The sequence below is a fragment of the Lipomyces oligophaga genome (genome assembly GCF_038497815.1).
Source record: "Lipomyces oligophaga strain CBS 7107 unplaced genomic scaffold V1516scaffold_16, whole genome shotgun sequence".
Taxonomy (NCBI): Eukaryota; Fungi; Ascomycota; class Lipomycetes; order Lipomycetales; family Lipomycetaceae; genus Lipomyces; species [Lipomyces] oligophaga.
In genome coordinates, this window is record NW_027117800.1 from 1 (window position 1) to 19,227 (window position 19,227).

The following is a 19,227-nucleotide window of genomic DNA, read 5'->3' on the forward strand; positions in this document are numbered from 1 at the left end:
CTGTTTCCATGCGGCAAGTTTTTGGCAAAGGCTTTGCCTGATTGGGGAGTTACACTGTTTGGCAAGCGTCACTCGTTGAATCCTGGTCCATGGAACGCAAAAGAGCAGATGTTGGCTACGCTTATGGTTCAAGTCGGATCTACTTCATCTAATTTTATCAGCTATATTCTTGTGATCCAACTCGAACGATTTTTCGGACAAAAATGGGCAAACTTCGGGTTTATTTTCTTGATGAATTTCTCGACCCAGTTTTTCGGTTACGGTCTAGCTGGTTTGTTGCGCAGATGGGTAAGTTTACTAAACGATTTGTGATAATTTTTTCAAACAGAAAAAACTAATGATTTTTTTCGTTAAGGTCGTGTATCCTTCAAAAGCTATCTGGCCATCTCTTCTTCCTATTGTCATGTTGAACCGAACTTTGCTGCAGCCTGAAGAAAAACATTCGATTCACGGATGGACTATGACCCGATACAAGTTTTTCTTCATTGTTATGGGCAGTATGATGGTTTACTATTGGCTTCCAGGATTTATTTTTACCGCGCTCAGTACATTTAACTGGATGACGTGGATCGCTCCAACGAATAAGATGCTCGCCATTGTTACTGGTTCGGAAAGTGGTCTAGGATTCAATCCTTTGGCTACGTTTGATTGGGGAGTAATTGCTTACTCCAATCCGCTTGCAATTCCTTTCTTTTCTCAGTTCAATCAGGTTGCTGGTATGATGGTTTCGGGTCTCATTATGCTTGGATTATACATCCGAAATTACAAATGGATGGGCTATTTCCCTATCAACTCTACTTCTTCGTTTGATAACACTGGAGCGACTTATAATGCGTCTAGAATTATCAAACCCGATTTAACTCTTGATGTGGAAGGTTATAGAAATTATTCGATGCCTTTTCTTTCGATTGGCTATGTTATGATCTATGGGTCTGAGTTTGTTATGTTTACGAGTTCGTGGGTGTATGTCGTTCTTGCTGAATATCGTCATCTGAAAACAGCAGCCATTGGATTCTTTAAAAGTTTAAAGAACCGTGGCAAGTCAAACTACGACGCATATGATGATCCGCTTTGCAGACTGATGTCCAAGTATCCAGAGGTACCCGACTGGTGGTATCTTGTGATTCTTTTGGTTTCGGTCGTCTTTGCTATTCTTGCTTGCCAGGTGTATCCTACCAACACTCCTGCGTGGGCTATTATTGTGATTATGGTTATTTGCATGTTCCTTGTTTTCCCAAGTGCAATTGTGTTTTCGATTACTGGTTATGAACTTGGCTTCAATGATATTGCTATCATTGTTGCTGGATATATGGTCCCCGAGCATGCTATTTCTAACATGCTTTGTCGAGTGTTCGGATGGAATGTCGATGCTCAGGCTGATAGTATTATTGGTTCCCAGAAGTTGGCACACTATGCCAAAGTTCCACCTCGCGCATTCCTTAGAGCGCAGCTGTTGGCGACAGTTATTCAGGTCTTGATCACGATTGTCGCAAACGAAGTTCTGACGCACTCGTTCGATGATTTGTGTTCACCAGACCAAGACAACAGATTCACTTGCCCCTTCCCAAATGCGCTCTACACGGCTACTCTTGTATGGGGTGTTGTCGGTCCCAGACGGATTTTTGGAACGCTTTATCCATGGCTCAAGTGGTCTTTCTTGATCGGTACCATCGCAGGCTTTCCTTTGTATTATCTTCGATTCTTCGCTATGAAGAAGTTTCCTTTTGTTAAAAACTTCAACCCGATCATGTTCCTTGCTGGTATGAGTTGGTGGAACTCTGGATATAACTTGTCGTACTTTATCCCAGGGTTTGAAGTGTCGTTCATTTTCATGTACTTTATTCGTCGTCGCTATTTGACATGGTGGACAAAGTACAACTTTGTTCTTTCGGCTGCTTTGAGTGCTGGTGTGGCACTTTGTGCCGTGCTTGTCTTCTGCACTTTGCAGGTAACTAATGTCAGTATGCCATGGTGGGGTAAAACTGTTTCGGGTGCTGGAGTCGATGGCGCAGCAACCCCTCTTTATACTGTTCCCGAGGGTACTACATTTGGTCCTACTCATTGGGAGTAGTAGACGTAATTAGTACCTATAAAATCTGTTTGTTTGTTTTTAAATATAATATTTTGAAGATATGATCATGCTGTATGTAATTAGCTGTCCTAACTGTAACTGGAGGGTGTGAGGCTGAAAAGGTGGATAAGCAGAGAGGTTTATAATATACGTTGTGCACAATATTTGATAAGTAAATTGATAAGTAAATTGATAAGTAAATAGATACACAAAAATTCCAAAAGAGATATATTACATAGCATAATGTTGAGATTAAAGTGATTTTATTCACAAAGGGTCTTAATCTGAAGAGTTCCATAGCTGAATTAGGGAAGTACGCCTATATTCAGTATTATATCCGTAGTCATCTTGAATCGAAGTCAAAAAACTAAGCAAGGTGACACGATCATTCTGATTGCTGATACATCTACCAGCCATGTACAGAGGTTCAATCATAAGTGGTTTGATATATTGCTCAGGATTTGCAATGGCGATCGCGCATATGGATACAGCATGATCTTGAAGTCGTTGGTGAAGGTTCTCAGTTGCGGCCAAAAAATCCTTTCGCCCTTCGTTATTCTGGAACACTTCCAAAAATATTTCAGAGGGACAGTTAATGGCGAGCATGATACAAGCCATATGGTAAAATTGCATTGCTATAGCGCAGATATCATCGCTAAACCATGTTTCGTATCTAAAGAAGAGTGAACTATTATCATGCACGCAGATGTTGCCATGAAAACCTAAAGAGAGAGAATCTTTCCAGTACTCTAGTTGCAATGACAGAGCTTTCCACTTAGTGATGCGATTCCTTCGCCGAACCTGAGGTACTTCAAGAGTACATAAAACAGAGTTTTCCTGTGGTTCATTGACATAATCATTGACCATGTGTAGCAAATAGATGAGATACTCCCAAGACTGCTCGTCTGTCAGATTATCATCATAAGCGTTCTCAGTCCCAATTTGATAATCAAGACCCATTTTAGACCACATATGGAATTTCGCTGCGTTAAGCCTCGTTATTCGATTGGAAATGACTATTGGTCAAATTATTAACAAAGTAGTTCCAGATACAACACATTGCAATACTTACTCGAATCCAAGAGATCTTGAAGTGCAAAATCCCAAAACGCAGTTTTCAAGGCCCTTGAATTCAAATCAATAGAATGGCCCGCATTCGATCCAATCGAACTAGACAAAATCCGGCTGTTGAGAATTAGTTGCATTATTTCATTGATAGCGTTAACGTGTCCCGACCAAGCACGTTCTGTTGCACTTATATGCTCATACGACACCAAAATGCAAATAGTAAGAGCAATTTCTAGATTGTCAAAATTCTCTTCGTCATTATCATCTTTATCCTCGTCAATTTCCATTTCTTCGCTTGCCACCTCTGCTTCCTTATTATTATCTTGGTCGCTAGTGCCATTTTTATCTTTATCATTGAAATCGTGCTTACTCCGTAAGCTTTCTTGCACCTGCTCGTCTTGTTGTAGTTCGTGGCTGTCATTTTCGTCTTCGCGAATTGCATTAGCTTCATCTTCTTTATCCATAGAACTATTCGCATTATCATCAGTTTCAGAAAATTGATAATGATGAGAGTTGGTTATCAGGTTAGAGAGTGATCGAGGTGAAAAAAAATTTGAAACTCCACCGGAAGCTGAAGGCGAGATGGCTCTAAACAATAAACGAATGGCTTTTTCGTAATATTTCGCACCGAACCATAAATGATCAATAGTTACCGATGCTCGCTTGGATACCAATCGCAATTTGTTCGTAATTGGCAGCTTTTCAGGATAAGCGACGCTACCCATTTGTTTTGCGGCTAAAGCACAGCATGCGTATCTTATGAGTCTGTTTTCTTGCGCCAGTATTGGCAGCTGCCGACTGAAGTATCGGTCCGAATCCATACAAGCCATACTGGTGTATTGAAAAGTCAGTGTATGCGCACGCTAAAATGTATATATAAAGAGAGAGTTAACGCACAATTTACTGGTCACTTTACTGAAACGTCGAAGATAATAGCTTTCTTCTTGATATATAAACTCATCTTCTTCGTCCGACAGAGCATCGTCCGAATCGTTGCTAACCGACAAGCTACCCTCAGACCGGTCTTGTACATCTAAGATAGCAAACGCCAATACTGGCAACGATATTAGAACTTTGAGACGAAAACAAAAGTTTGTAAAGGATATGTACTGACCAGATTCTCTCGTACTGGACTTTAAACGATTACTAGTGGCGTGGCGAACGGCAGACACCTCAGATATAAAGCTATTGTCTGGCCTGGAGACAGAAGTGGGAGTTGAGGGCGAAGTTTCTGCAGAAAGAGTACGATTTCTACCACTATCCATAGAGATAGAAGTGTCGTCAAAGGTCATGTGGCCGTCTGTGGGTTCATCGTGCTCGAGATCTGCAGCTAGAGAAGAGGCCGATTCATGGACAAATGTTACTTGAGAGAAAGAAAATGTTAGCAAGGATATGGAAAAAAAAAGAAAAAAAATTCAACAGAGCGCTCGTACATTGTTCAGGTATGTCTACCCATGTTGGAGATGAGCGAGAAATGTTGGGCAAAGCGTAGCGAGGCGATTGCCTGATAAAGTGAAACGAGTACTCATGATGTTTAATAATGACAGCTTCGATCTGACAAACTTTGCCACTTCTGATGCAAGGAGTACAGCTCGGACGTTTTTCGTCGCATTTTATTTTTCGGTAGTGGCACTGGGGGCTAGAGAAATAGTGAGTGAGAGTACTGGAAAAAAAAGTGGATATTGCAAGGACCTACCAACCGGTTCGAGACCTCTTCATTGCTGCAAACTAAACAATTAAATCATACATGGACATTAGGATAGGGACAGGATAAGAGACGGATAAGAGACAGATAAGAATAATAAAGGAATATGTCACAATGAAAAAGAAATATTTGCCGGCAGAAAACAGAGGCTGTCTGAAGAAGAACAAGAGGAAGAAAGAAACGGAAGGAGCATGGCCGATGTGGAAAGTAAACACATGATCCCCGCATTATTTGAACTCTAGGCTTACAACGACGAGAGCGGTCGCAAACTTAAGAACAAGCTAATTGGGAAAATTGCTAGCCCGAAATAATTTTGTCAAAGATTTACATAAAAAAAATACTTTAGATTTATAAAGGGTAAGCAGAATACGCGTGGCCAAGTGAAACAGCACATTAAAATAATTTAATAAATTAGAGTAACTGTTATGACTTTGGTTTGATGAAAAAAGGAAATCAAATGAACTCGAGAAGTACTCAGTAAAGTGGAAAGATTACTATAGTTAAAGAAACATGAAGTGCTATTTTGCACTTCATAAGACTATAATATATCTATATAATAAATTATATGTAGGTAAGAGATGTACATATTCTGTTCAAAGAAACAAACAGATCCACCAAGAGACCGAGAAGCCAAAAAATAACATTCATGTACAATCTATAAAGATGTATGTTTTTGAGATATGCGTAAAAGTTTGAGTAATTTTTCATAGGTTTTATGAGGAAACCAGAAATAAGCTCAATTTACATAGAATTAGAGTAGCATTTAAGGCAAAGTGTATCCACCGTCGATGACAATGTTGGCACCTGTCATGTAGCAAGCAGCATCACTAGCGAGGAAAGCGTAAACACCCTTGAGCTCGGCAGGGTGGCAGATACGTCCACCAGGGATCATAGCCAACCATGCCTTGTAAAGCTCGTGAGGCTGAGTAGACAACACTAAAAACAAGCAGTTAGATAGGTATTGAAATCGATATAGCATGATAGTGAAAGACTATGGATTGCCAAGCGATTGGGTGACCACACCAGACAAAAGACAAAAAGACAAAAAGAGGAGTGAAACTTACTCTCAGTCTCAATGAAACCAGGAGAAACGCAGTTGACTCTGGCAAAGTCAACCCACTCAACAGCAAGACTCTTGGCGAGATGAACAACAGCAGCCTTCGAAGCGTTGTAAGCAGCCTGGGTCTGAGGGATGTTGACGAGGATAGCGCTGACAGAGGCGGTGATGATCAGGTTACCACGTCCCTGAGTCTTGAAGACCTTTCCAGCAGCCTGGGCGGTCCACATAACACCGTCGAGGTTGACTTTCATGATCTTGGACCACGAGTTCTCGGTGTATTCGAGATTGGGCACGTTTTCGCAGACGCCAGCGTTTGCGACCATGATGTCCAAGGAACCGAGGTCGGCAACGATCTTCTGGACAGTAGCATCAATGGCATCACGCTCGACAGTGCTTTGGTAGAAGCGAAGACTGGAACCGGTGACCTTCGAGATAGCTTCAGCGGTCTTCTCGACGTCGGTGCTGGTGTTGTAAATGATAGCGACATCAGCGCCAGCCTCAGCCAGTCCACGGACGATCTCGAGACCGATACCTTTGGCACCGCCGGTGACAGCCGCGACCTTTCCCTTGAGGGAGAATTGTTCGAGAACTAATTGGTTGACGTTTGGAGGTTGGTACAAAGGCATTGTGAGAGAGATATAAAAAATTAAGGCGCAGTAAGGGTGAACGATATTATAGTCTTGGTGGGAGAGGAGTAGTGAGCAGAGCGAGGTAGATATAGAGACAAGCAAAGACAGGGCTAAAAGAACCAACAAGGATAGAATGAGCTTTCAAGATGACTGGATCTATGCGGGGGCCAACAAGGCACGCCCGGAGGAGGTTTGGTTGAGAGCGCGGAAGCATTGACGATAAAGGAATCAATTTTCCAGTTGATTGTCGGAGGTCGGAGGGTAGAGGGGGGGTACATTGTCAGAGGATTTAAACAGTGAGAATTGGAAAATTATGCGGTGACGAAGCGCGTTGACCGTGAGGAAACGCCAGCACGGGTAAAGCCCCTGACGCGCGGTCCAAGGTAAACAAGACAAGTGACTGAGTCGTTCGGTCAAAACTGGGGTAAGTGACTTTCGATTGCTCCAACTTAGAGAGTTCCTAAATGGGAATTTATGCCGAGCCAGGCCCGCCTTGGGCGTCTGCCGAAACGCCCCATAGGTCGCCGCAGCAGAAAGAGGAAATACAGAAGGTTAGGAGTGCAGAAGATAGGGAAATTATCGCGACCTTAGACGATCATGTGAATGGTGCGGGCTCGAGAGCGACTGACTAGGCTGTCCTGGTCAGTTTGGCACTTGAACTCATTTACGGATCATCAAAATGCATTTAAATAGAGCAACAATGGATGTGGAGACGCGCTTCTTGTTGCCTCAGACACCTATCTCTATCAGACACCTATCTCTACCCCACGGTACAGCAGAATCTTAACACTTCAATACAAAGCAATGAGTAAAGCAGAGAATCTTTCTTTTGTTCTTAAGGATATCAAGAGCGTTGCTCTTGAAGATCGACCAAAGCCTGAATTAACCGACGACCACGATGTTCTTGTCCATGTGGGCCAGACTGGCATCTGCGGAAGTGATGTTCACTAGTAAGTTTGACAGATCCACGTTTACATTTAAATTTTGTTTGTTTTCGTGGGATGGGTATTTGCTGCGGTGATTGATCATTTTGCTTCGTCTGCATTATTAACCTAAAGAGCAATGCGGGAAAAGATCTATTGCGTTAAGTAATTACTTTAAGCAAGATTGCAAAGCAAATGCAATTGAGTAGTAGGAAGAATTATGAGCTAACATTTTATGCAGCTGGCAGCGCGGCCGTATCGGTGAATACGTTCTGACCGGCCCTATGGTCTTGGGCCACGAATCGTCCGGCACGATTGCTGAGGTTGGAAAGAAGGTTGTCGGTCTCAAGGCTGGTGACAAGGTGGCGATGGAGCCTGGTGTTCCGTGCCGTCGATGTGACTACTGCCGAGAGGGTAGCTACCACTTGTGCGGTGAGATGAAATTCGCTGCCACTCCTCCCTATGACGGTACTTTGGCTAAGTACTACATTAACGCTTCGGATTTCTGCTACAAGCTTCCGGATAACATGGATCTTGAGGAGGGTGCTATGGTTGAGCCGGTATCGGTGGCAGTTGCCATCTCCAAGACTGGTAACCTCCGGCCCCATAACACAGTTGTTGTTATGGGCTGTGGTCCTATTGGAGTTTTGTGCCAGGCCGTTGCTAAGGCTTGGGGTGCCTCTAAGGTGATTGGTGTTGATGTTGTTCCCTCTCGTCTTGAGGTTGCCGAGTCTTACGGTGTTGACCACACTTACATTCCTCCTCGAGCTGAGCCTGGTGCTGATCCCATGGCCCACGCCGAGAAGGTTGCTAACATCATGAAGGAGAAGTTCAACCTTGGTGAAGGTGCTGATATTGTGCTCGAGTGCTCTGGAGCCGAGCCTTGCATCCAGCTCGGTGTTTTTGTCGCTAGGCGTGGTGCTACAATTGTTCAGGCTGGTATGGGTAAGGAGGTTGTTTCGTTCCCGATCACCACTGTGTGCATTCGTGGATTAACCATCAAGGGATCGATCCGATACATTACGGGATGCTACCCTGCCGCGATTGCGCTCATTTCCAGCGGCCGAATTAAAGTCAAGAAACTGATCACCAACAAATACAAATTTGAGGAGTCTGAGGCCGCTTTCGAGTTGGTCAAGGCTGGTCGTCCGGATGTGTTTAAGGTTATGATCGAGGGTGTTCAGGACTAAGCCTTTTTGCATGCTGACAAACCCTTATATCTCTTGTAATAAGTATATTATTTATGTTTTACAGTGAATTAATATATGCGAAAAGTGTTCAATAATTTTTTAATTTTTATAATTTTGATTCATATTATAAATTTAAATTATCACTGATCCAGGCGTTTGTTTAGGACTAATTATCAGATTTCCTGTTGAATAAAAATTACTATGATTATATTTGCCGCGCTTATTTAATTAGTAAAGCTCACAAGATAACTTTATGGATGTTCTTCTCAGAAAAAACTAATATTGCAACAACAAGGCATAAGTTATTGCTATCAGCACAAGCAAGATCATGTCTTAATATTCATATTCATAATATTAAATATTTTTAATTTTTCAGTAATTAATTTACTCTCAACTACTGAAGATTTTGACAACATACTGAAGGCAGTCAGCAAATACTCTGCAAATTTATTCAGAGATCAAATAAATAATCAGAATGATCCAATATACAACAACGTACATTAGAGATCAAAAATTAAATGACCAAAACGCAAGTATCACATACAAAGATCAAAAACAAAGAGAAAAAGAAAAAGAAAAACACAAAACCATATTTGAGTTTACAAATCCAAGTCAGCAATCATCTGTCATACCTCAACTTTATCAATGTGCATCTTTTCAATAGATTCAATCTCTTTTTCCATAAAACCATTCTCAGAAATTTCATTGATGCCCAGACGAGCTCGGATATCATGGATTCTTTGCATATCCCTGGCTCCTGAATTTCCGCCAAACAGCTTGTCCATTTCTTCAATAGGAATTCCGTTGGTCTCAGGAACACAAAAGTAGGTCCATACTCCAAGGATTATACAGAAAGCAAGAAAGAAGTAGAAAGTGCCGAACTTTATGGTCTTTAGCATCTTTGGAAGTGAAATAGCAACGATGAAGTTGGACAAGTAGTTTGTCGAAATTGCCACACCCACAGCTTTACCACGAATTGCTGGTGGGAAAATCTCTGAAGGAATAATCCAGTTGATACAGGCAATACTGAACGCAAACATACCGATATAAACCCAAACAAAGACACATGCGGCCCAGCCAGCACCCTTGTGCTGAGAGAAGCTGTCCTTATAAACAGCCCAAAGAGTGGCAACGACGAGTTGGGCGATTGTCATACCAATCGCACCAGCAATCAGAGTTTTTCTGCGTCCCCATCGGTCGATATACAACACAGCAGGAATAGTGCAAAAGAAAAAGACGATTCCGACGACACCGGTAGCCAACAGGTTTACTGAATTTCCGCTCAGGCCAATCTGCTCAAAAAACTGAGGTGCGTAATAGATGATTGCGTTGATACCAGTAAACTGCTGAATGATTTGGAGAAGGCAAGAGATAAAAGTTCGCTTGCGTAAATGAGGCACAGTGAAAAGACTAGTATATTCTTTAACTATAATCCGAAGATGATGTGGATTATCACCAAAAGTCTCAGCCTTGGTCTCTTCATCCAAAAGTTTAGCAGCACGAATCTCAAGCATTTCCATCATGATCCTAGGGTCAGTTTCAGGCACCCTTCTGAGTCTTAAGAGAGATCGGAGTGCTTCTTCTTCTCTTCCCTGATTAACTAACCAACGAGGACTATAGGGGAAAATGAAAGTACCCAGAGTTAGAATTATTGAAGGTATACACTGGAGTGCGAGAGGTATACGCCAAGCTGCTTGACTTTGATTCGCCCCCGTTCCTCCAATATACTGAGTTCCGTAGTCGAGCCAGAAACTGACCATAATTCCAAGAGTGATAGAGAGTTGCTGGAGAGCAACCATAGCACCACGAACGTTGGGAGGCACAACTTCTGACAAATATAGAGGAACGACCATTGCTAACATTCCGATAGCTAAACCGAAAATGAATCTACCAAGAAAGAGCATTGCCACATGGACCGCAGCGAACTGGAGCACTGAGCCCACGAGGTAGACCAAATTTGCGTAAAGGATAGACCATCTACGCGAAAATTTGTCAGAAACTGGACCATTTATAAAGGCACCAATCATGGCACCCAAGGTCATGATGGACACGACCCATCCCTGAAGTGAAGCATTGTTTGCGACATCAGGAAATCTTTTTGCCTATGAGATGGAATGATGTTAGCAATTGAACCGAACTCTACTCGAGCTATGCTCATCATTACTTTAGGCGACTCTATCAAGCAATCCAAAAGCTTAGGCAAAGCATGTTGAATAACAAACAAAGACGACTCACAAAATCAGACATGACTAGTACACCAGCCATGACACCTTGATCATAACCAAAGAGCAGACCTCCGAGCGAAGCAAAGCATGCGAGACCAAAAACACGAGGTTCCTTAATAATTCCTTTGTATCCAGAAGGACCGTAGGAAATTTCTTGAGTGCCTACTAGGGATACACCACCGCCACCTGCAGCGACCATTGTTATAGCGTACGAGAAGAGAAAGCTTAGCAAGAAGAAGGAGAAAAGAGAAAGATACCGAGATATCGATATAGAAGAGCGAGAAGTGAATGGAAAATAAAAGAGAAGAAGTCAGGAACACAAGGGTAGTATTATATGTTTTTCGCCAGACCTTTATAACTATGCCAGATTCGCGTAACTCATCTAGGAGAATAGTTTGTGAGCTAGTTTTGGACAGGTTGGACAAGAAGAAGATTGAGTTTAAACAACCCCACACTGTGCTGCCCCGCACCAGCAATAGAGTAGATAAAACTCTAGGCTGTGCTGCCCCGCACAAATAATAAAGTGGAGAAACATCGTGTTTCTGGGGTACGGTATGCCATGCCGTTGAAAGCTTATCGATCATCATAGCAATGCAAGCTTGTTTTACTTAATTTTTATTTATTTGCTTAATTGCTACTTAGTAAGTTATCATTATTTTTTCTTTCTCCTTATTCTTTTGCTTGATTTATGTAATATATCGCACTGATGGACCACTGACAGATATGTTTGAGATCCGCAAGGGCATAATATTCTGGTATGATGTGATGCCGAAGAAAAGAATGATAATAAGGTTGGACACTAATGCAGGAGCAATGAAAAAAAGGAAAATGATGCGTGAGAGTTTACAAAAAAATTTAAAAGTGTTTCACTTTTTAGAGACGTGAAAGCTGCCTGTTATAGAAGGGAACTTCCAAAGTAGAAATAGGGAGCCAAGGTGAATCAAAGTGAGGTAAAAAGAGTCAACAAAAAAAAAAAAGGTCAAGGTAATATGTGTCAAAGAAATCAGAAAGGGCCCAAGAGTAGTCAGAGTGAGACAATAAAATTTGAATGAAGGAAAAAGTCCGGACAGGTAGCAGTTATGAGAATGGGAACGATTTAGGACTAGCTACGAAGTCAGAAAGGCAATGGATGAGTGACTTTAGTGGGAGCAAGAGCGGAGGCGGGATAGAGTAAAGGAAACGGAGCCGAGTAGAGCGTTATGCGAAGAAGGAAATGGGTAAGGAGAACGGTGGGAAAAGGAAATTTACCAGAACAAGGAGGGAGTTGGGAAAGTTTTCCGAATCAAAGGGAACTAGCCGAGCTCAATGGGGAAACAGAGACTGCAGTGAGAGGCGCAGGAAAGGTCGAGGGTATGGGCTTATAGAAACTCTAGTAAACGAGGACAGGTGAATAGTTCATGAGATTCTTGAAGAGGAAAGGGAGGCGTAGAGCGGTAGAGGTTAAGATAGCGGGGTAAAGGATTATATAAAGAAGGCGGGTTGACGATGGAGGATAATCATATTTGGAGAGTACAGTGAACGTTTGAGGGTTTTTGAATCTATCGAACCGAGAAAGTACAGATCAAGATGCCGATTGAAATCCCAACCGCTGAGCGATTGCTCGACCTGTTCAGTTTGAAGGGTAAAGTTGTTATTGTTACAGGAGCTTCAAACAGTCATGGGATTGGGATTGAAGCTGCACGAGGATGTGCGGAGATGGGAGCAAATGTGGCGATTACGTACTTCTCTCGAGAAGTCGAAGGACACAAGAGAGCAGCGGAGCTTATTGAGACGTATGGGATCAGGTCGAAGGCGTACTATTGCGACATTCGTTCGTACGAGTCAGTGGTGAAGATGGTCGAGTCAGTGATTGAGGACTTTGGGTTTGTTGACGGATTCATTGCGAATGCCGGACGAGCGACAGATAGCGGAGTTTTGGAAGGTAGTGTGGAGAGCTGGACGGAGGTTGTGCACACCGACCTTAATGGTACCTTCCACTGTGCGAAAGCTATTGGAGATCACTTCAAGGAACGCGGCAAGGGCTCATTTGTAATTACAGCTTCTATGTCGGGACATATTGCCAACTACCCTCAAGAGCAGACGTCGTACAATGTTGCCAAGGCTGGATGTGTTCACTTTGCACACTCGCTTGCAAATGAGTGGAGAGAGTTTGCGCGTGTCAACTCAGTTTCGCCGGGATATATTGATACTGGATTGTCTGACTTTATTCCTACCGAGACACGGGATCTGTGGCGGTCAATGATTCCAGTCGGAAGAGAAGGGGTTGCTAAAGAGTTAAAGGGTGTTTATGTGTATTTGATTAGTGATGCGAGTACATATACTACGGGATCAGATATTATTGTTGACGGTGGATACTGTGCTCGTTGAAGTACATTTACATAGATGAGAAGCGAATTGTGTTGAGATTAGATTTAATGATAGATCAGTAAAATGAATATTGTTTGTAGTAGCTGCTATTCAAGTATGATGTGAAGGAAAGCCAGAAATTAGTAGATCTGCAATATAATACGGTAATATAATATAATACAATAATATTAAAACAGTAGAGGTTTCTTCGTTTGTTCTACAAGGTTAGGTTATAGCAAAATCTAACTAGGCATTTAGGTTGATATTCGAGGATTGACCTTTACGATATATAGGTAATCGGCTTGATCATGGAAACAGTTATTGCAGCAGAATAAAGTTCTGGTTTCGAGCTTTTGGACGAGTGTGCTGATTATATTGGTTCTTTAGGAAATCCAGTCCATTAAGTTTAGGATTTGCTATAGCTAGATTTGATTTGAATGGTAGGTGGTTCCAATATAAGGTTGTAGAAAAATCCTCAATCTTAGATTCGGGGAAAAAAAAAACGCGTTTAGTAATTTGGAATCCCGTCGGGATTTATGTGTGTATGGGTATATGGGTATATAGAAAAAAAAATAGAGAAAAAAAAAATTGAATTGGAAATGAGAAAAAAAAAATGAATTGAAAATAAGGATAAAATGATTAGAAATTTTGAATAGGCATACCCAATTTTACAATAAGACGTTATCAGGGGTAGTAACAACTTAACAGATAGGTAATGAAATGAAAGCAGGGTAAATGAAATGAGACTATTTTTTTGGGAGAATTAATTGATTTGGGTCAGAATTATAAATAACATAGTAACAAAGTTATTCCAAGTTTTCTTTTGGTTTTTTTCGGTTTTTTTCGGTTTTTTTTTTGCTTTTTACGAGGTAATCAAATATAATGCATTAATCGTTAAGAGCAGAATGAATATAAATATAACCACGATTTCTGTCGAGGGTGGTAAGGTTAAAATAGGGTGGAATTCCCTTTAGGGTATTTCACCTTTATTATACTAGGGTGAGGGCACGTTTTTCGAATCCAAGTCGGCCAATTCTTGTTCGTTTGCGCCCATTCAACTCGACTTTTTTCCCCGCTTTGTTGTTTTATTTATTGAATAGTGATTGAAACAATTTCTGAAATGTTTTTCAGTACCACCGACCAATTCAAGTTATTGCCATAACGGACCAATCTGTCCCGGCCGGGGCAAGGGCATCGGCGAGATTTTGAAATATAAATAGCCGTCTGCGTTCCCGATTCCTCCCTCTTTCGCTTTGTTTCCTGGACCATACAATTTCTACGAATCTGCTAATAATTTGGTTTGGTTTGGTTGGTTTGGTTTGGTCAGTATCATGCGTTTGCTTCACATATTGGTTGCTATTAATACTAACTAGACTTATTAGCTTACACTTGGAGTATTTATTTCCCCGTCGAATGGTTTGAATTGTCTGAATGATTTGTTTATCTTATATACTGTTTTACAGGTAGCTGACTAGGTATTTACGCTGGTTTTTATTTGTTTTTATTTATGTTGCTTGTCGCGTGTCTATATATCCAATATATGGCTAATCGGATCGATCATGGAAATTGGTATCGTTGCAGATTTTAGAGTCCGGTCTCGAGTTTTTGCCTGGAATGTGCTGATTTACTTTAGTTATCTAGGTTTTACTTTTTTTCTTTTTTGGCGAACAGGCATTCTCAAGTGCCTAAATATCTGAAAGCTAATATTATTTAGGAATAGATATGCATGCAGTATTGTTTTGGGGTTGTGGGTTAGTTAATCTGGTATGTACTATGTTTGCAATCATTTATTTCTATTCATTTACTAATGCATTCAGGGTTTACTACTCGATCATCTCTACACTATTCATCAGTTTCGAAGTCAACACGGCGAGTGAAAGCGAATGAAAGTGAGTGAAAACGATTGGATATGAAAAGAAACGAAAGGTTCTAATAATACACGATGGTTGTCTATACCAAGATATTCACATATCCTTTGCTTAACTCAAATACCAAGATATCGCTATATCAATATACCAATATATGAAAAAGTCAACTGGAAGAAGTCTGGCTATATATTATTCATTTTCAATTGATCTATAGATTCTTGTTGGCCAACTAATTGCAATTTAGTCTGTTCTTGAGTTTACGTGACTTTGATTACAGATTCGTAATCATTTGTTGCATTCAATTATTTGACAAATACGTTTACCCGTAAGAAATGCAATTACAATACACAGATAGTTAAATATTGTGGCATTATCATTCATTTATGAATAATACTTGTTCAGTATAGACAAGTTTGTATCAGTAGTACAAAATTAGACTATGGTTGAATTGAATAAATGAAATACTAAGAATGATAGCTCAATCACTTGTAAACATAATATAATTGAAATATAATTTATAATTTTAAATAATACTTGTTTGAACTATTCCATTATTCTGCATTATTTTGCATTTACTTGACAAAATTCATGGAAATAATCCAACAATAAAAGTTGGTTGTCATAATTGTACGTGAAATCGCAAAGTGCAAAGACAAAAAGTTGGGTAACAGGCAGATCAATTGAAATTTGTTTGACTGTTTTGAGATTATATTCATGCAATGCGGGTTTTAATTAATTGTAAACTCCATATATATATTTTCTAATTTCCTTAAACCTATAATACGGATAAATAAGACAGCTCTTATACATCAGGTCGACATCAGGTCTGAAACGGTTTGATAGAACGATTTTGACCACGCTTTGCTTTATATATATATAGCCATGACATCCTCGACAAGCCCAACTTCGATAAGCTCGCTCACTCTACGCAAAATTTCAAATCTCTTTAATCTATTTCAAGTCCTGGTCGATCAATACGAAACAAAATAATTCGATATGGAAGCAAGTCGAAGCACTTTATTCTTCCACAATGTGAAATACAACATCGTTATTTGCCTCCAATATAAGGTTGTAGAAAAATCCTATGTAATCCGTGATCCGTTGTAGTAGTTAAGCGCCGCATAGGATTTCAAATGCGCAATCAAATCCAGTCACCGTAAAAACGAATTAGGGATTGATTTAATAATAGATGAAATAGAATAAGGTTAACAAAACGATGGATTCGGGAATCGGATCTGATAATACATAGGGTATGGAAATTTAAGCATTGATCAGGGGAAATTAGTAAAGTAATGAAATGGAAGCAGGGTAAAGCAGGGTAAATATTAATTAGGTGAATGGAATCTTTTGGGTCAGAATCGATATTAGATTTCGTATTTAAAGTTTTGAAAAATAAGACATGGTTGGATAATTAATAATTCAAATCGCCTTTTCATCCCTAACGAAAATAATATAAATAGATCTCTATTTTCCTTTGGAGGGTGGTAAGGTTAAATAGGGTGGAATTCCCTTTAGGGTATTTCACCTTTATTATACTAGGGTGAGGGCACGTTTTTCGAATCCAAGTCGGCCAATTCTTGTTCGTTTGCGCCCATTCAACTCGACTTATTTCCGCTTTTCGTTGTTTTATTTATTGAATAGCGATTGAAACGATTTATGAAATGGTTTTCAGCACTACCGAGCAATCCAAGTTATTGCTATAACGGACCAATCTATCCCGGCCGGGGCAAGGGCATCGGCGTGATTTTGAAATATAAATAGCCGTCTGCGCTCCCGATTCCTCTCTCTCTCGGTTTGTATTCTGGACCATACAATTTCTACGAATCTGCTAATAATTTGGTTTGGTCAGTATGATGCGTTTGTTTTACATATTGGTTGCTATTAATATTAACTAGGCTTGTTAGCTTACATTTGGAGTATTTTGTCCCCGTCGCATGGTTTGAATGGTTTGAATTGTCTGAATGATTTGTTCATTTGATATACTGGGTTACAGGTAGCTGACTAGGTATTCAAGCTGTTTTCTATTTGTTTTTATTTCTGTTCTTTGTCGCGTGTTCACATATATCCAATATATGGCTAATGAGTTCGATCATGGAATCAGGTATCGTTGCAGATTTTAGAGTCCGGTCTCGAGTTTTTGGCTTGGAATGTGCTGATTGACTTTAGTTATCTAGGTTTTACTTGACACCACGGCAATTGTGTTTTCTAATTTAATTGGTATGTTTGTTTGATTTTTTTTTGGCCAACAGGCATTTCCAGTTGCCTAAATACGCGGAAGCTAATATTATTTAGGAATAGATATGCATGCAGTATTGTTTTGGGGTTGTGGGTTAGTTAATCTGGTATGTACTATGTTTGCAATCATTTATTTCTATTCATTTACTAATGCATTCAGGGTTTACTACTCGATCATCTCTACACTATTCATCAGTTTCGAAGTCAACACGGCGAGTGAAAGCGAATGAAAGTGAGTGAAAACGATTGGATACGAAAAGAAAAGAAAGGTTGTAATATAATAATACGCGATGGCTGCCTATACCAAGATCCTCAGATATGGTTTGCTCAATCCAAATACCCTATACCAATATATATGAAGAAGTCAACTAGAAGAAGTGTGGTTATATAGATTCTTGTTGGCCAACTAATTGCAATTTAGTCTGTTCTTGAGTTTACGTGACTTTGATTACAGATTCGTAACCATTTGTTGAATTATTCAATTATTTGACTAATACGTTTACCTGTGAGAAATGCACTAACAATAGACCAGATAGTTAAATATTGTGGCATTATTGACTGAAATATGAATGATACTTGATTAGGATAGACAAGTTTGTATCAGTTTGTATCAGTAGTACAAAATAAGAGTATAGTTGAATTGAATAAATGAAAAACTAAGAATGATAGCTCAATCACTTGTAAACATAATGTAATTAAAATATAATTTATAATTTTAAATAACATTTATTTGAATTATTTGCATTATTCTACATTATTGTGCATTTACTTTGAAAATTTCATGGAAATAATCCAACAATAAAAGTTGGTTGTCATAATTGTACGTGAAAGCGCAAAGTGCAAAGACAAAAAGTTGGGTAACAGGCAGATAAATTGAAATTTATTCGACTATTTTGAGATTATATTCATACAATACGGGTTTTTAATTAATTGTAGACTCCATATATATATATATATATATATATATATTTTCTAATTTCCTTAATTCTATAATACGAATAAATAAGACAGGTCTGAAACGGTTTGATAGAACGACTTTGAGCAGGGTTTGCTTTAGACATATATATATATATAGCCATGACATCCTCGACAAGCCCAACTTCGATAGGCTCGCTCACTCTAGACCGAATTTCAAATCATCTTAATCTATATAAAGCCGTGGTCGATCAATACGAAACAAAATAATTCGATATGGAAGCAAGTCGAAGCACTTTATTCTTCCACAATGTGAAATACAACATCGTTATTTGCCAAATGTGCAATGTTGTGTGTCAAGGCGATATCGCAGGACATTTGAAAAACTTCCATCGCAAATTAATTGACAGACAAGCTAAAGAAGAACTACGGAGAAAGTACAATCAAATTACAATGCAGACGGATCCGCAAACATTTGAATATCCAGAAGATGGTTGCGAGCCAATTGAAGGACTTCGACCGTCCAAAGTATATGTGTGTTTGATCCAAGGATGCGAATTTCGAACAGAAAACCGAGAAACAATTCAAAGACACATTGGCCGGACACACCAAATGAAAGCGAACGGAACGACGTTCAAACAGATAGCAGGATATCGATTTTTCAAATGTGTCGGACGAGGAGTTGCTAGGAAGATTGTACTCGAACGTGAAAATCCACAAGAGGAAGAGGAGGGCGAGGACGAGGACGAGGCAGAGACCAGTGGAGAATTGGAGTTGAAAGAAACGAATTCGAGAGATCCAGAAGATGAACGTGACCGAGTAGCAAAATTTCTAATTGTGCAGAACGAAAACACGTGGGACGAAATATGTGCGGAACGGGACGAAGAGATGCAGTCAGTTGATCCGAGAAACCATATCGGAGCAGCTCGCTGGGCCGCAGTTTCCCGATGGGACCGATATTATACCGGCCAGAATGTGAGATTGTTTGCAGA

At 40.1% G+C, this 19,227-nt stretch overlaps 7 protein-coding genes across 7 annotated transcripts; 4 read left to right on the forward strand and 3 right to left on the reverse strand.

The window, feature by feature from the left end:
* Nucleotides 1-2,235, forward strand: V1516DRAFT_682682 (OPT oligopeptide transporter protein-domain-containing protein; the record flags this gene model as incomplete). Its single annotated transcript, XM_066923462.1, has 2 exons — nt 1-288; nt 356-2,235. Coding segments are annotated over 2 exons (2,004 nt in total), but the record flags the coding sequence as incomplete, so codon positions are not given.
* Nucleotide 2,236: 1 nt separating this feature from the next.
* V1516DRAFT_693797 (uncharacterized protein) lies at nt 2,237-5,221 on the reverse strand. The gene is made up of 6 exons (XM_066923905.1): nt 4,836-5,221; nt 4,573-4,778; nt 4,254-4,502; nt 4,037-4,193; nt 3,144-3,970; nt 2,237-3,087 (listed from the first exon to the last, which is right to left on the reverse strand). The coding sequence occupies exons 1-6, from the start codon at nt 4,856-4,858 to the stop codon at nt 2,351-2,353; spliced, it is 2,199 nt and encodes a 732-aa protein (XP_066774698.1). The 5' UTR covers nt 4,859-5,221; the 3' UTR covers nt 2,237-2,350.
* A 123-nt stretch (nt 5,222-5,344) lies between these two features.
* V1516DRAFT_682693 (putative short chain dehydrogenase reductase family) lies at nt 5,345-6,995 on the reverse strand. The gene is made up of 2 exons (XM_066923463.1): nt 5,909-6,995; nt 5,345-5,780 (listed from the first exon to the last, which is right to left on the reverse strand). Exons 1-2 carry the CDS (start codon nt 6,528-6,530, stop codon nt 5,608-5,610), a joined length of 795 nt encoding a protein of 264 aa, XP_066774699.1. The 5' UTR covers nt 6,531-6,995; the 3' UTR covers nt 5,345-5,607.
* V1516DRAFT_699582 (chaperonin 10-like protein) lies at nt 6,873-8,646 on the forward strand (the record flags this gene model as incomplete). Its single annotated transcript, XM_066924116.1, has 2 exons — nt 6,873-7,483; nt 7,698-8,646. Exons 1-2 carry the CDS (start codon nt 7,338-7,340, stop codon nt 8,644-8,646), a joined length of 1,095 nt encoding a protein of 364 aa, XP_066774700.1. The 5' UTR covers nt 6,873-7,337.
* Nucleotides 8,647-9,057: 411 nt separating this feature from the next.
* V1516DRAFT_682698 (general substrate transporter) lies at nt 9,058-11,374 on the reverse strand. Its single transcript, XM_066923464.1, has 2 exons — nt 10,882-11,374; nt 9,058-10,748 (listed from the first exon to the last, which is right to left on the reverse strand). Exons 1-2 carry the CDS (start codon nt 11,068-11,070, stop codon nt 9,273-9,275), a joined length of 1,665 nt encoding a protein of 554 aa, XP_066774701.1. The 5' UTR covers nt 11,071-11,374; the 3' UTR covers nt 9,058-9,272.
* A 962-nt stretch (nt 11,375-12,336) lies between these two features.
* Nucleotides 12,337-13,265, forward strand: V1516DRAFT_143898 (NAD(P)-binding protein). The gene has a single exon (XM_066918644.1). The coding sequence runs from the start codon at nt 12,438-12,440 to the stop codon at nt 13,236-13,238; it is 801 nt and encodes a 266-aa protein (XP_066774702.1). The 5' UTR covers nt 12,337-12,437; the 3' UTR covers nt 13,239-13,265.
* Nucleotides 13,266-18,236: 4,971 nt separating this feature from the next.
* Nucleotides 18,237-19,227, forward strand: V1516DRAFT_693802 (uncharacterized protein; the record flags this gene model as incomplete). The annotated part of the gene is made up of 1 exon (XM_066923906.1): nt 18,237-19,227. A coding segment is annotated over exon 1 (716 nt), but the record flags the coding sequence as incomplete, so codon positions are not given.